Raw genomic sequence first — 17,096 nt, forward strand, 5'->3', positions numbered from 1 at the left:
GTCAGGCTGTCGCCACTGAAAAGCTGCTGATGACTCGTTCATGACCAGAGAAAGACTGCGTGTTGTCTCCTGTCACAAAAGGAAACTCGAGTACATTTGACCAGACTGCTTGGATTCCTGTGAATGTACAGTATGATGGGGTCCCTGAAGGCTCTGCAGGAGTGGTGTCGGATACAGTGTGAACATTACAACGATGTGGACGTGAAGGACATGTCAACGTCCTTTCGGGACGGCTTGGCATTTTGTGCCATTATACATCGTTACAGACCAGAACTGATGTAAGTACATGAATAATAACTCGCCTAATTAAGACACTAGGTTATTACAGGGGTTCAAGTTAACGGCGCATAGCAGCTGGCTCCAGTGAGAGACGGGCACATTTTTGAGGAGAGACTGGCTGCATGCTGTTGCTGTAATAATATGTTAATCCATCCAGGACACAAAGGCAGAACAAACTTAGTAGCTGGATCTTGAACTCATCTGTGCCCTATATTAATCTGTGAATCGTTTTATAAGGACTGTGATTATGTAAAGATCCAGTCTACAATGATTAGGCTTTTTTCTGTTCTGAATATATTTGAAGTAGAAAGCATAGTATACATTTTTTTTTAAAATCAACATTTAATGTTTTAATGATGCTTTTGTGCGTGTTGTATTATGAAGTTGGAGTGAGAGGCCAGTGTGCTGTAATTAATTCAGGCTGACAAGCCATGCCCTGTCTGTAACAACACACCCTTCCTCTCTGCATTTTACACCTACACACACGCATATTACAGAAGCTACAGTGCCACAAAACCCAACCACAGTATCAGTCTGACAAGACTGACTTATTGTAGAGATGAGGGAATTCCATTATAGTGCCAGAAACCAAAAACAACATCATGATCAGTTGATAAGTTAGTTTCACCAGCTTCTGCTCAAATGCTGTAAATGGCCAGAGTTTGTGTTATTTGATGAGGAACGATTCACCTTTCAGTACTTAAATCTCCCAAATAAGACAGTCATAGTAATGTGGGTCTTTATAAATATGTTGCTAGAGCTTACATCAAGACAGGTGATTCATTGGATTTGAAAATTTTCATTATTTGGAGTGTGATTCGCATTAGACGTGCATCGCTGTGGAGAAGCACTGGACCTACGCAGCATAATGTGGCTCTGTGGTGCTCAGTGGGAAGTGCGCACTGTTGACAGCATCAGATTAGCGGCCTGACTCCCTCTGAAAGAAGTCAAGAACTCTTGTTATTAAAAGCAGAGAGTTCGTGGCGTCATGTTCCTCGTTGGTCCTGGAGGGGAAACTGTGGTGTGATGGAATGATTTCAGACATGCTGCTAACCTCTCAGGTGGTCCAGGCCTTAGTTAGCAAATTGGGCCATGCTTGTGTGTTAGTAGGGCAAACATCCACTGGACAGGTCAACGAAGGACAAGACAGCGAAGATGATTATATCTGCAGTAGTTGTTTAGTGCTTACTGTTTATTGTTTTCTTTTAATACTTTCTGTATTTATTTAGCTAAGAGTTTATTGGTTATCCTATACTGTATTTTTTTATACCTCCCTTGTGTTTTTGTAAGCTGCTGGAAACTTAATTTCCTTACGGGAGTTCATCCCAAAGGGATCAATAAAGAGAAGTCTAAGTCTAAGTAAAGCCGAAAGCAGGAGAGTGGACAAACCCTAAACAGTCAGCTTTAGAGCTCTGCCTCTTCAGATTGTGTCCCAGCATGCCTCCCTGCCCTCTGTGTAGCCGCAGCGGCCCAACTGAACTCACTCTGATCCAGACAGACAGTCCGTCAGGCTAATCTGCAGCTGAGACCTCCGCCTGTCAAACTGGATTTAGCTCTAATGCCGGCCCAGGCCATTGTATGGCTGCCCTGCATGCTGCGGCCAATGTATTCTCATCAAAATACATCACACTGATGCAGAGGAGGGACATTAGTACAGCAAGTTTCAGCTGAGACTAACTGTCACTCAACCCACTGGAGAGGGAGAAGACACGGCTGCGAGGAAATCATCCATGGCCTAGTTAACCAAAGTGCATGAGACAGTGGGGTCAACATTTCATTTAAATTCAGCTGTGTTCACTGTACTCACATTATCGATGGTTGAAATCTGTCTCCTTAATGCACTGGTTGTGTCTCTGTAACTCCTATTAAAACTATTGATTATTATGTTTTTATAAGCTTCATTATCAGCTGCTACAGAGGCTTACATCTGGCGTGTGTGTGCGTGTTTGTGTGTGTGTGTCATGGCAAAGTGTGGTCCTGGAGTCCCCTACTGTAGCGGGAACTACCACAGAGATGGTTTTGAGTATTTTGCCAGATGTTTGTCTGTCTCTCTGTCTGTGGACAGATTTTGTCGCCATGATAGTGTCAGGACTATGTTACAGTCAGGAAACAATACATGTGTGTAGTTGAGGTAACAGTTAAGGTTGAGTGTGAAGATGGGCGTGGTCCAAGCCGAGCGTGCTCCCCGTCCACTTTATGTCCCTGGCCCAATTTGGATTTCGGCTGGCGTGATCCCGTTAATGTTGGTCAGTAGTTTTTCAAGGTTTGTTCCGGTGCTTGAAATCCTTGAAAATGCTTGAATTTTAATGATGTGGTTTCAAACTTTGAAAAGTGCTGGAATTTTAGATAAAGTACTTGAAAATGCTTGGAATTGTATCCGCACTTCTTTCACAACAGATAGCTATAGAATAGAGATAGAATTTAATATCTTATCCTTCTGGTATTACAAACTATGTCTTTTAACGTGATTCATTTACCACAGCAGTGACGTAAGGACAAAGCTGGAAAATTGACCTTGAAAGTGCTTGAATGCCTTTTAAATGTGATTTAAAAAAAAAAATGAAATAATCTTTTTAAATATGTAAGTATGTATTTGTGGAAATATGTAATGTACCACAGCTGTAAGATGCTGGAAAAGCTTGAAAATTGACCTTGAAAGTGCTTGAAAAGTGCTTGAATTTGACATTGGGAAAGGTGTACAAACCCTGTTTCTGATATTGCATTTGTTTATTTGTTGTTTTAAGTAAATACATAAAATAGACATTCCAAGCAATATTTGCAGAGCAATGGAAATCATAAAGAAACATTGAAATGTCCAACAACTTCTTGTTTCTTTACAGCGCCAAAAAGGAGTGAAGAAGAATAACTTATTTACTCTCACGCCTTCTCCATAACCCTTCTTCCATATTGTCATTTCTCACAACATCACCAACTCCCTATATCCTGTATGCTCCAGAGCAAGCCTTTCCGTCTGACTGAAGCAGATTTAGAAGATCTACTGGTTCAGCCAGGTTTTGATCATGTGGATTTGAATTTAAATGCTTAACAAACACACACACACTCACACACTCACACACACACACACACACACACACATACAGACATACACACACAGACATACACACACACACACCACTCCTCAGCATTCCTCCTTCCCAGAATAAACCTTGGAGCAAGTTTCTGAGTCACAGAGGATTAGGTTTGCGATTCAGATCACACACTTTATCATCTATGTCGGTGTCGGCTGGTGCTGTCTGTTCTGCAAGTGTCAAAAAATGAGAGTAAATGTTTTTTTTAGTTGCTGCAGCTCCTTCTGTCTGTGTAGGTACAGATCTGACACAGCGGACTTGTTGTGACACAATCTTGATATTAGAGCTGCTGCTCTGTGTGCTTGTGAGCATGGGAACTAGATTAGAGAGAACAGAGGTCACTTTGTGTTGCTCCAACACGGAGCTTATTCACAAGGTTTTTCCTTCTTGAGAGTACCACATGGTCTCCACACTCTCACCAGGGTCATTGGGGTATTTTTCCCGCCACTCTGTTGTCCTACTATTACATACTGTCAACATACATTTACTTATGAAAACAACGACACTTTTGTCCCAGAACACCTTAGATATTTTTCCAGTTTTACTGCAGGATGTTTACCGCTGAGAGGCTGGCATTGGCTCCTCACCCCAGGCATTTCAAAGCACAGCCTTGTAATTATCAGCCCATCGCTCCTGTGTGGTGCAGGAGCTCTTTCCTTTTGTACTGGCACTTTTTCCACATCACAGGCATCATTTATGTGGGGTTTGGGACCAATTGTCAGCTTTAGTTGTTGGGAAGTTTAAATGTTCCATAATGTAAAAAGTGAGACTTTCATGTCTTTTTTTATTAAAAAACAGGTGCTGTATAAATACTGTGAAAGTATCAAAACGCTTAATCCACAAGGAAATGCACACAGCCTGTATTTATAAACTGTGTCTTTAAACAAGCCGTCAGGACTTCTGTACGGTTGTGATGTCATAACCATACTATATATATATATATATATAGTAGGTAGGAAGTGCTGCTACAGCACCATTACAGTTATTCTCCAGCTTTAGATCTGAAAGACCCAGAAACACTGACCAATCAGAGCAGACGGGGCTTTTTCAGGAGGGGGTCTTAAAGAGACAGGCGATAAAACGAAGCATTTCAGACAGAGAATGAATACAGGCATATTCAGACAAACGCTAACTAAAAGCATGTAAATGTGTTCTAGTAGAAACGCAAAATACATAAGTCTGAATCTGAAAATGAGCATATGTCCCCTTTAACTTCTCACCATTCCTGCCAGCCATGCTGTCAAGCCAATAATAGTCATTTGATGGTTCATAACATATGTGGAAATAGGTCAGCAAGCTCAATACAGTAACGTCCTCTATTAGCATGGCCCCTTACGTCTTTACGGCCTTCTACAAGAGCCCTAATACAGAAGGAGATGCCATGATTTGCAGTTGTTTCAGACTATAGAACTGTACACACACTACCTTCATACTCAGCCTTATCTCAAATGTTTTGAATTTACAAAATGATTTCTGTCCTGTCATTCCAGAGACTTTGGCTCCTTGTCTAAAGAGAATGTCTACGAGAACAACCGACTGGTGAGTCATTGATTCTTTGAACTTTTTTTTTTTGGTTTTGCTTTTGATCGATTGCGTGCAGTCATGTTGGGTGTGAGGTCAGTGTTTCACTCGGTCCCAGTGAAGAGCAGTGTTACTTAATCCTGATGCAGCCTGATGAGGGAAAAGAGGGAGGAAGGGAGTATTCAATGTCATAAAAAAATCTTGACACAGGCCTGTATATAAACCACGTAAAGAGGATTTAAGTGCAAAAGTGCTGAATTTGCAGCATATCAGGGGATAGAAACCAGTGGACTTAAAATCACATTTCCCTTGTTGGGTTTTTCCACTGGAAGCCAACAGAATATTGAGGGATAAAATGGGAGTCTCCTCATTTCTAGTCTGAGCTAAGCTTTGGCAGCTCTTTGCTGCTGTTTACATACTTCTTATCCAACAGTTTTTAGGGAAAGTGAGGCCGTTGGTATTAGCACCAGGAACAAACTCTCTGTGTGCTGGCGCTCATTATAAATTAATCAAGTTATTCACTGTAACCATAATGCCTTAGCGAGACTGTAAATTTAAAAAGCACTCAAAGCCCTATATTAGAATTATGATAACGAGGAAGCCAATATAAGTCTTTATTCCAGTGGCTAAACCATTAAAAGGCCAACATGTTCCAACCACTGTATACCTTCTTCAGGGCTTTAAATAAGTTTTTCCTATACAGGGGTCTACTTAAAAAGTAGCCCATATATGACTGCTGCCACAGCTGCTGCCACAGGTTGATCTGTTGTTGTCAGCGGACGGACTCCTGCCTGTAACTGTAGTTCTACACACATTACTGCTGACTGTAGAAACACACTGAATGACCTGACCGAAAACAAAGTCACTGCAAGTGTCTATTTCACTTCCCTCCACTTGTTCCCAGTCTGTCACTTGCCTACCCATGAACTCTCAATCTCTCTGTTGCCCATGTCTACATTGTAAAAATAACTCACAAAAAAAGAAAAGTATAAAAATGCACGAAAGGTAAGAATTGCTTTAAAGTGCATGTCCGTACTCTTTTTAGTTGAAGCATCTGGCACTACACCTATATTTCATTATGCAAAACGACAGCTGTACAGGTGGTACAGGTCTTTTATTATTTGCTTAAATGTCTGATTAAATCAATTAAAGTCATTAGTGTCCCCAAATTAAAACAGCATCTCATTTTCAGTAGACACACCTGTTTACCTAAGGATCAGACCTGTAAGGCTCTATTCACACTGCAGGTCTTAATGCACAATTCCAATTTATTGCTCAAATCAGATTTTTTGTTTGGCTGTTCACATTGAGTCTTTAAATGTGGCCTATCTACGGATTGCTGTGTGAACTGCTCACGCTCCTTAAGTGACCCGCATGCACATTTGATCATGGATGACCTCACGCCACGTGTTTACAGAAGCGAACATGGCAACGGCAACCGGTAGTGTAGGACTTTATGGCATAATGCTAAAAACAGTGTTTGGCGGCAGCAGGCCAATTTAATAAAAACGTCCCTCTCCATCCACCGGCCGCCTGCTTCACTGCTGTCCTTCATGTTTGTTTGGATTCTGTTCCTGTGGCACACTTTTTTTTTTTCAATCAACTTTATTTGTCATTCATTAAGAAAATAGTGCAAAGTCAAAGTCGCATTAAACGCGACCTGGCTGTTCAGATAGTGTTCTCATTCAAAAAGAATCTGATACGTATCCGATTCAGTAGCACATTGAAAAGTGTCAGATTCTGATTGAAAAATGTCAGATTCAATGCGACTTGTGCTGTTCACACTGTCAAAAGCAAATCAGATATGGATCACATATGAGCGCTAAAAAATCTGATTCAGGTCACTTGTAACTACAGTGTGAACGTAGCCTAACTGAGGTTCATGAAGGCAGGTCAGATGACCCAGCATGCCTTGCTGGTCCGACCGGTGTCATCGTGTCTTTCTGTAGGGAGTGGGACTCACAGGAGCATCCTGATTTGGACTAATTGCAAAGAGCCAACTATTTCCCTTTGTAGTCGAACATTGAGAATGCTTTGGACTCACAGCACTTATCTGGACTTGTTAATGAACACACCCTATTGACATTTTCAACAGGGATAGCAGTGTGGCTAGTTTGGCAGCTATTTGGCATGTTGCCGGGAAACCATCAACAACATTTTACTAGTTTCTAGAGCATTCATTCATTTTATGAATTGCAGGGAAGTAGTTAGTTTTAACTTGGAAGTGTGGACCATTTTAGCCTTAAACCAGGTATTATCTGTACAGTGCAGTACATTGTATGTTTAGTTCCACATGCAGTATTTATTGGCTGGATTAATTCAGTGTTATGTGACTGCCAACGATTGTGTCCCTGTTGTTATGTAATTTTACCCTCCTGTCTTTCTTCAGTGGAATTTTTCATTACACTGATGGCTATCCTGAAAGGACAAACCATTACATCATCAGCAAATGACTGATGTTTTGGCATCACAGTTAGATTATTCAGGGCATCGAGTATGTGCTGGTTGTTGGGCCACGGCAAGCATCTTTCTTTGATACAAGCATGCCACAAATACATTATTCTGTCCTCAGTTTCTGCATGTTTAAATGGAGACACATGCCTGGAGTTCTGATTCATGGTATACAGTAAGTTGACTTCCTGAACAAAACCTACTTTCTCGCTCACCCTTGGTGGTAATGAGCCTTGAATATAGTGTCGGTTTTTAGCAAAGGTTTGAGATAACAGTCTGTGAGAATTCACCCCAGTGCAACAAAGGTAAATGTGTTTTTGTTTGTGCTGCTCAAAGCATTGAAAAGTAATATTTGAAACCCAGCAGCAAAGTGTCTTTCCATAAACATTGTCCCGGTCACTCAGGGTAATCCACAGAATTCCTACAACAGTTTCCACTGCAGCTACAGTATGCGGAAGAAATAGTCCCTAAGACTATGTTGTACGAGTTAGTTCATGGGGTTAAAGTGAATAGAGGACATGACTTGTCAGCAATGTATTATTATTATTCATTGTATGCATGCATGTAAACACACTGCTTACTGTTGCTTCTCAGCTTCTCATTAATCTGCCTGCCTCTTTTTCTTTGCTCCGTTGTAGGCGTTTGAAGTAGCAGAGACGCAGCTGGGGATTCCGGCCCTGTTGGACCCAGAAGACATGGTGTCCATGAAAGTGCCTGATCGGCTCAGCATCATCACATACGTCTCCCAGTACTACAACTTCTTCAACAACAAGTCTCAAGGTGGGTCCAGTAAGTTAAGTTCGATTTCCCTTCTAGTGTGCACATAAAACACACAACATTTTAAGGGTTAATGTTCTCGTTCAGTCCTAATTTTAGAGCCATACTTGACCATCCTCTGCGCATCTTGAGATGGAGCAACTTGTATAACTTGTGGGTGTGACAACAACTTATATCATTTGTTTTAGAACTAATTGATGACTTCCTTTTCTGCAGCAAACCCCCCCTGCATGAAAAGGCTAAGTTCGGCTGGTCATAATGAGCCAGCCCCGAAAAGACTACCGTCCCCTTTGGAAGACAAAGTGGTTGAGACTGTGGTGAGTAAAAGACAAGACACAAAAAAACGTGAATAACGCTGTGCATTTTCTTTTTAACCCTAGGCTGCACATAATACCTTTTAAAAAAAACAGCATCACTGAACTACATCATTTCTGCATGATACTCCACTGGAGCAGCATGTTAACAAGCTGTATTCTTTAAGTAATATCTTGTTTATGGTGTCCTTTTAAGGCCTGAATAATCACATTGCAACCGCACACATGTATTTGGTAGTTTATTGGTATGTATCGGAAGCCTTGGATTACCTAAGTGCAATTCTGCATGTTCTAGATGGGGGTATTAAGTCATCAGATCTGTACAATACAAATCTCATCCTGCCATTGCAGTACAACAGTGTACACACAAGTATTTTAAAATGACTACTTCCTTGTGTGGGCTTTGTGTTGCACAGCAGGGGAAAAGCTAAGCAACAGAGGTAGAGTAAGTCTATAAAGATAGCCTCTGTATCCTGTCTCTCTTTTCTTTCGCATGCCTTCAACTTCTTTCCTCCATCGCCATACTTCCATGTACTGGCAACTTCCTCCCCCACCCTCCCCTTTCCCTCTTCAGATGGAAATCCATTCCACTCCCTCCTCTTCCTGCTCTTCTTCCTCCTCACATCTGATCCCCCCTCCACTCTCTGGTCCTGAGCCTAGGCAGTAGGATGGGGGTTGGGTGGGTTTTAGGAGGTGAAAGCAAAACAGTTAGGTCAGTCTTTTTTAACCATCTCTTGTACAAAAATACTAACAGTTTACTATCTTAACACTGTGTGCCAAGTTTTTGAATGCCCTGCTTCTAACTCCCTTTTTTTACTTAACACAAAAAAACTAATTAAATTAAACCCAAATGCCTAAACACTATATCAGTTCTAAATATTTATCATATAAATAGGATGTGACCCCCCCCCCCCAAGAGCCACTAACCCCAGCTGTTTGGATTTGGTTACTAATAAAAACGTTTTTTATAATGTTACATTTTTGTATCAATCGAATGATGTTTTGAACTGAAAAAGAACTGCAGTAATGAAACGCACAAATCAACGAGCAGTAGATGTTACGGTAGATGTAGCTAGCCAAACAAAATGAAAAATCCACATCCTCAAATCCTGACTCCATGTTTGATCTCCCCCTCCCCCCATTACTCTCCATCTCCCCTGCCTTCCCCATGACGTCTCCTCCCTGTCCCCTCCCTGCGAACAATGTCTCGGTCACTTGCACTAGCCAAGCCAGCCAGCGCAGACAGGTGCGGAAGCGGTTGCAGGTGTGGAAACAGTTGCAACAGTCAAGCGCAGCACGCTCAGCAGCACCTGCGCTTCCTGCCAGAAGCATGTCCACTTGGTGCAGAGGTTTCTGGTGGACGGCAAGCTCTACCATCGCAACTGCTTCAGGTGAACACTGCCGCTATGGCTTCCATCGACCTGTGTGTTATACAGACCTTTCTTTTTTTCTGCTGTGAGTGAACAGTGTTATGAGCCAGATCTTTAACACTGCTTTGTCTTGAGATTGTCTTAAATTTCTAAAAGTGATAATCCTTAGCCCTTGTTGATTTGGTAAGTCCTGGTGCAAACAGCAAGTGTGATTTATTACTACAGTTTACATATGAGCCAGCCACACAAACTTGCATTGTTTTGAATAAGAAGTCAGACAATAATTGGCCTTGTTCTATCACACCGTGAGCAACACTGACCATGTTTCACTAGTTGAATGGTATTAAAGTGAACTAGCAGCGGTAGGAAATGTTTGTTTGTATTACCAGTACATGTATGCCTAATTTATTCTGAATATATCATGTGAAGGGTAGCGATTTGCATCGTCTGTGAAAATGGTGTGACAGAAGTCCCTGCGGAACGGAGCGTCTGAAATCTGCCGAAATTCGCCAGAAGACGCGCGTCATTAGGTGAATTTTGGCAAATGTCCGATGCTCCGTTCTGCAGCGACTTCAACCACGGAGAGATACCAAACACCTTTCATCTGAACACAATGCCCATATTGACCCAGACCTGGATTCAAATAGATGAAAAAAAATCCCTTTAATCTTTTGTAGCAGTATATGTCAGTAAGTCTTTATGCCCCTTGAACATCTTACTTTGGTCCTGTGTCATTGTTGTCTCAGGTGCACAGAGTGTCACAGCACATTGCTTCCTGGATCCTACAAACTAGGAAGCGACTCTGGGGCCTTGGTATGTACACACCACCTTGCAAGGCAAGCTTTGGCCAATCAGAACGGCCGGCCAGATCTTAGTAAGAGACCAGTGGTATGTCAGTCTGCCAGGATTGGTCGCAGCACGCTTCCTCATACCTCGTCTTGTGAGAGGGACCAGGCAGAGACTCCTTCTCCAGTAAGCCAATCAAATAATACTGACATGGCTGCCAATGACTCTGACACAGTCGCTGCTGTTACTACAAATACAGCAGACTCTTTGGAAAACACAAGAGAGATAGATGGCAATGAAGAGACGGAGGAGACACCACGTTCATCTTCTCCTCCCAACCCTTTCGATGAAAGCGATGAAGAGGAGGAAGAGGTGGAGAAAGAGGAAGATACTAAAACGCCAGCCAAATTAACAACCAACGGGGACCTCCCTTGTACACCGATCAGCCATGAGGAAGGAGCCAGCCGGCCAGTACCGGCACCCCGCCGGGTCGCTGAGCCCACTCCTCCTCCTCGTCCTGCCCCTCGGGTTCGGCTACCCCGTACAGCAGACAGCCTTACAGTCGGTGCGTGGCGAGCTCACCGCAGAATATAAATGATTATAGATGAAAATAGCATATGTTGATACTCATCCTCACATTTTTCTTGAAATCACAGGTGACTGCCAGAAGCCTCCAATTCCTCCCAAACCTCGAGAGAGATCACAGTCTCCTGGAAGGTAAGCGGCACTTCTCTTAAACGCCTCTTTTTCTGTCCACTACCACAATTTCATCGACCTTAATCATACCACCGAAGTCCTCCTGTGTCTCACTTCTGAATTACATCTTGTTTACAGCATGTATTTGTTTCCCCCTCCATGCCTCCATTTGGCTGTATTTTGTTGTCTTCCCTTCTGTGACCCCTCCATCTGTGTATCTCATTGTCCAGCCTGTCCAGTGGCACCCATAAACCCAAAGACCCACCTTGGCTCGCCCTGGTCCAATCAGAATCCAAGAAGAAGAAAGCCCCTCCCCCTCCCCCTGCTGGACTGACAACCCCTCCCAATACAGGCTCTCTGTCCTCTCTCAAAGGGGAGGGCTCCAGACCCAGCACGCCCCCTCTGCCCCCCAACCCATTCGATGACGACGATGACGAAAATGGCGAGGTAGAGGACGAAGAGGGGGGCGAAAGAAATGCGATTCCACCCACAGTTGTGGCTAGTCACCCATGGTACAGCATCACTCAGGCAGCTGAAGCGACAGGTGCCGACACCCCCCCTAGTGGAGGAAGCTCGTCCCGCTCCGTAAGCCCCGGGAGCGCCAAGAGCAAGAAGCGGCCGGCACCTCGTGCTCCACAGCCACCTGCAGGTAACCAAGGTCAGTTCCATCAGCATTCGCATTTTACTGCCATTGAACTGTGCTCCCTTTAGGATTTATCAAACCAGCTGTTCCTCACTTTGGAATAGAATGAAATGCAAAGACGAGACACCTCACCAGTAAGTCTGTACTGTGTGAAAATGACACGTGAATACTCGCCAGTCTAAAATGACACTGGTGTGGTATGGTAGAAACATTTGTGTTTGCTCATTTTAGTTCCCTACACCGCCACTTTTGCAGTGTTTTAGTCGATTGGTGATGAAATGAAACTATACAGTTGAAGCGTCAAGATCATTGTGTACATCATAAAAGAATTTCAGCCATTTTTATTACCTCCACCAAGGAGGTTCTGTTTGTTTGTCCATTAGCAGGATCACAGAAAAACAACTTATTTTTCGCTTTCATTACTTTACATTACTAGATAGAGCATAGTTTTGGTGGAGGCCTGCACTATCCGAGTGCCCTTCTAGTTAAACATGCTTTCAGTTTATTGGATCAAATCAGTTAATTAAATAACGTGAATTCAAACACTCAAGTTTAAATTGTAAGTTGGGACATCAGCACAGAGTGGGATGCTGTATATAGATGTTCATTGTTTTTTGTTCTTTTCCCCATCCCCTCTCCTTTTTCAATCCGTCTCAACTACTCTGATTCCTGTTTCATTTCTGCCCTCTGTATTTTTTTTACTAAACCTTCTTTCCGTTTCCTCAGTTTTCTCTCACTCTCAGCCCTCCTCTTGCTCTCCCTCTCCAGCTCTCAGCACAGAGAGTCTGTCTTCTGGCTCAGACCACAGCTCCTGCCACCCCCCTTTGGGTGGCAACGCCAGCAACGACCAGGAACACGGCTTTACCAAAAGTCTCTCAGAGCCTTCCATCTGTTCGCCGTGCGACTCCACGGCATCTCCTTCCTCCTCCTCAACTGAGCGCCTGCCTCATCCTTCTCTAAGCCCCTACCCTTCTCCCGTGCCAACGAATGCTAGTTCAGCTCCAGCCACTCCACAGACCAGTCGCAGCTTTGGAACCAAAGGGACCGGAGCCCCTCCACCCCGACCTCCGACAGCCCCCAGCCCATTGGCTTCAGAAGCCACCCAATCTCACAATAAGGTAATAGCTCCACCTCTAAATAAAGCAATGGAAACAATACACTTTGCACATTATATTCCAGCTCTGTCTCTTCTCTCTCTCTTTTAGCGGATCTGTAAGGAGAACCCGTTCAACAGGAAAGCTTCTCCCTCCCCTGCTAAATCCAAAACCAAATCACCAAAGGGCCCTCGTCCTGCCAGACCCCCAGCACCCGGCCATGGCTTCCCTCTTATCAAACGCAAGGTAGAGAAACTAAAGAGAACATATACTGTATGCTTTAGCCCAGAAAGAGAATTATAGAATGGGTGAAGAATTACTCAAATGGTCCATCTTCCCTAAACATCCGTCCAGGTGCAGTCAGACCAGTACATCCCAGTAGAGGACATCCATGGGGAGATGGGTCAGCTGGAGAAGCAGCTGGATGAACTGGAGCAGAGGGGAGTGGAGCTGGAGAAGAAGCTGAGAGACAACCCTAACGGTCGGTAACACATACAGCACACTACTTTTAATGGAGTACGAGTTAAATCAGTTGAAGGCCACTCACAGTCAGTCCACTCCTACATGTAGCTTACATGCTAACGTCACCTGTAATCTTGGTTGCAGATGTTAATTTCTCCCCAATTTTGGATCACATTCCTGTTGGAATTTGTCCAGTTTTGTAGTTTTTTTTGGTTTAGAAGCTTCAACCTGAATTTTACCTTTTGTGTTTTCAGATGAGGATGAGGAGCACCTGTTGGTGGACTGGTTCACTCTCATCCATGAGAAACACCTTTTAGTACGACGAGAAGCCGAGCTGGTCTACACGTAAGTATGAGACTGCAGCAAGAGGGAAATGTGATAGCCTTCAATGCCAATCAGTCATTTCTCCTTCACAAAATATGCTCCATCACATCTGGAGTCAGAGAAGCTTTTCAGAAACACATAACCCAGCATTCTGTAACTGCAGCAGTGTGGCTAATCAGCCAAGTTCCTGCTGGAAAATCATGCATGGCTAGTTATTCAGGGCGGATATGGTTTTTAGACTTCGCAAAAAGAAGTGTAAAAGTACAGTAGTGAACAGAAGGTTTTTAGAGTGTAACGTACTGTGTAAATGTTGCTCACTGCAGAGCTAAGCAGCAGAACCTGGAAGAGAGGCAAGCTGATGTGGAGTATGAGCTGAGGTGTCTTCTCAACAAACCAGGTGAGTTTGGCCTAAGCTTGACCCATGTACAAAGCAGACTACTGCCACCCACACTTCCCCTCTACTCACTGATCTCACTCCCTCTTCCAGGAGTACTTACACACACTACATACAACACTTGGGTATACAGCACACTCATCTCAAAATTAAACCATTCTTTATCATCCCGTCTTCCTCAGAGAAAGACTGGACGGAGGAGGACAAGAGTCGGGAGCAGGAGCTAATGGCTGAGCTGGTTACCATCATTGAACAGCGAAACCAAATTGTCAACAGCATGGACCAGGACAGGCAGAGGTAAATGACTGGCAGTTAACTGTGCATTTCTGCCGTGACCCCCACAGTGTGTTGATCAGTAATGCTTTGCAACAACCAGCAATCTAACAGTCATTCTGTCACAGGGAGGAAGAGGAGGATAAACTTGTGGAAGCCATGCTAAAGAAAAAAGGTAGGATGAAGAATAAGCTCTATTTGTAGCGGGCTGGAGATTCTTTAGATAAGAGCACTTATTAAATGTCCCATATTATGCTCATTTTAGGGTTCATCATTTTTGGGTTATTTTGTGTTTCTACTAGAACATGTTTACATGCTTTAATGTTCAAACACATTATTTTTCTCATTCTGTCTGTCTGAATGAACCTGTATTCACCCTTTCAGACCCCCTCCCGAAAAAACCCTCAGTCTGCTATGATTGGTCAGCGTTTCTGGGTCTTTTGGGGATCTATCATTATTTATTTATATATATATTTCTGAAGACGGGTTGTTTATTTCCCTGTGGATTGATTTCACTGCACTTCGACAGGCGTTATAATAAAAAAAAAAGACAAGAAAATCTCAATAAGCAAAATGCCTGCCCCGGACAGGCACTGCATGAGTAATCAAAATTGAAATTTTCCATTTACAATAAAGGATCTTTAAAAAAATGTAAATTAACTTGATTTTTTTGTCTTGTTTCTATCCTCGTCAGACTTCAATAAAGATCCTGACGTTGACCAGCAGAAGAAAAAAGGGGCAAAGTTCAAACCCATAAAGGTGCTTAAGCGACTGAGCCATAAAGGAGAACCAGGCAAGAGCCACAGTCCCCGCAAGGAAAAGACACCATAGAAAGAACGCATTCTCCTCCAACACGATATGAGACTGTTTAAACAAGAGTAAGGCAAACGAAAAAGGATTTGAGAAAAGAAATGCATCGGTCAAGAAGATAAGATGAGGTCTCCTTTAACTGTGTCATTAATGACTTGGAAGTGCAACCCATAATCCACTCCCTACTCACGTCTTATTTAAGGCTTCTCCAAAAAGTTTCTTCAGTGACTATGTTCAGTTGCCTTTGTATGTTTTTAAAGAGAAAGTATAACAACTCGGCTGCTTTAAGAGCTGTATGTAAGCTCTCTGACCTCTCAAGCTAGTGGATTGTACAGTAGCACTGATTTCTTGTATGTTGCTTTGCTATCCTTGCATTGCACAGCATATCTGCCCTGTCAGCCTTTATCAAGGCTCAGCAAAGGTATGACTGGACAGTTCACTTTGAATGGAGTTACTTGGATACAAGTTGATCCCTGATATCTGTATCAGTATTTAATCTGTTTCTAACTTACACCCGTCTCCGCTGCTCCTTGATTCCAAAGGTCAGTAGCTGGATATCTGAGGTTTCGTGTCATGCCTGGTTTGAGCTTGTGGTACGAGGTGATGTTAAAACACTTTTTAAGATAAACTGTGCTTTAAATCTTGCAACAACTTCTCCTGAAATGCTCGATTGACAATGGATTCCTAAGCTCTTCTAGCTGCTATGTTTTGATTGCCTGTGGTTTCCTAGTTTTTACTTTCTTCTGTGATAGTTTTTCAATGCTGTCATTTGTGTAAATGCATAAAAGACGTTGTTGAACGTAGATACGGTATTAAAGGTCCCATATTAGGCTCATTGTTAGGTTCATTCTTGTATTTTGGGTTTCTAATAGAACATGTTTACATGCTTTAACGTTCAAAAAATATTATTTTTCTCAATACTGTCTAAATATACCTGTATTCTCTCTCCGTTTTAGTGCCTGTTGCTTTAAGACCCCCTCTCAAAAAAGCCCAGTCTGCTCTGATTGGTCAGTGTTTCAGTTTAGTTGTGACATCACAACCATACAAAAGTCCAGACGGCTCGTTTAAAGTCACAGTTTATGAATACAGGCTGTGTGCAATTCTCTGTGGATTGAGCGTTTTGATACTTTCACGGTATTTATACCCTGTTTATAATAAAAAACATGGAAATCTCACTTTTTACAACATGGGACCTTTAATGGAGCGTGTGTGTTTAACTGGAAACAAAATGGGAGACTCAAAATAGGATTGATTTAGAAAATATGAGGTCTGGAGGTGAGCATTGTAGAAAGCATTCAACTGTAGGAAAGTTTATTAAAAGGTCACACATACAATAATGTATATCAGAGAAGGCGGATGTACAGTATTTTAACAACTACCGAAGCACTAGCTTATAACAGTTTTAACCATTGGGGAAAACCTGAGTATGCAATCATTAATTTATATCTTACCATGCCTTTCTGTATGTTTCTGTTTTGCCTTAAAAGTGGATAGGGAGAAAAATGTTAACATTGTTTGTATGAGTGCCATTTATTTAATTGCATATGTGGATGAGCATCATAATGTTTCCTCATTCTGTTCCTGTTTTGTCAGTTGATGTCCCATTTTAAATGGTAATCTATGTATCTGTGTGCCTGTCCGCCTGTGTTCCTGTTCAGCTGAAACCCAAGGGCTTCTGTTGCGTCATATTTCTGTCACCTATACATTGTCCTAAAACAGCAGCAGGGTTCTAAAAAATACTGACACTGGAAGGCAGAGGAATAAAATAACTTAATACAAGTCATGTTTCTTGGAAGTTTAATGCTATTACAGC

The 17,096-nt window shown here is 42.6% G+C and overlaps 1 protein-coding gene across 4 annotated transcripts; it reads left to right on the forward strand.

Moving 5' to 3' along the window:
• Window positions 1–106: 106 nt before the first annotated feature.
• Window positions 107–17,035, forward strand: micall1a (MICAL-like 1a). Of its 4 annotated transcripts, none has more exons than XM_083930727.1 (16): window positions 107–278; window positions 4,859–4,907; window positions 7,979–8,120; window positions 8,334–8,434; window positions 9,656–9,822; window positions 10,548–11,152; window positions 11,244–11,304; window positions 11,514–11,941; window positions 12,653–13,044; window positions 13,132–13,266; window positions 13,375–13,501; window positions 13,737–13,827; window positions 14,130–14,203; window positions 14,383–14,497; window positions 14,602–14,648; window positions 15,168–17,035. In XM_083930727.1, the coding sequence occupies exons 1-16, from the start codon at window positions 124–126 to the stop codon at window positions 15,302–15,304; spliced, it is 2,826 nt and encodes a 941-aa protein (XP_083786853.1). In that variant the 5' UTR covers window positions 107–123; the 3' UTR covers window positions 15,305–17,035. The 4 variants fall into 4 exon arrangements, with proteins under 4 accessions (XP_083786853.1, XP_083786855.1, XP_083786854.1 ...); XM_083930729.1 differs by having other exon boundaries at window positions 12,695–13,044; XM_083930728.1 differs by having other exon boundaries at window positions 11,514–11,932.
• Window positions 17,036–17,096: the final 61 nt, after the last annotated feature.

This window comes from Echiichthys vipera, assembly GCF_963691815.1.
Source record: "Echiichthys vipera genome assembly, chromosome: 2".
Classification (NCBI taxonomy): Eukaryota; Metazoa; Chordata; class Actinopteri; order Perciformes; family Trachinidae; genus Echiichthys; species Echiichthys vipera.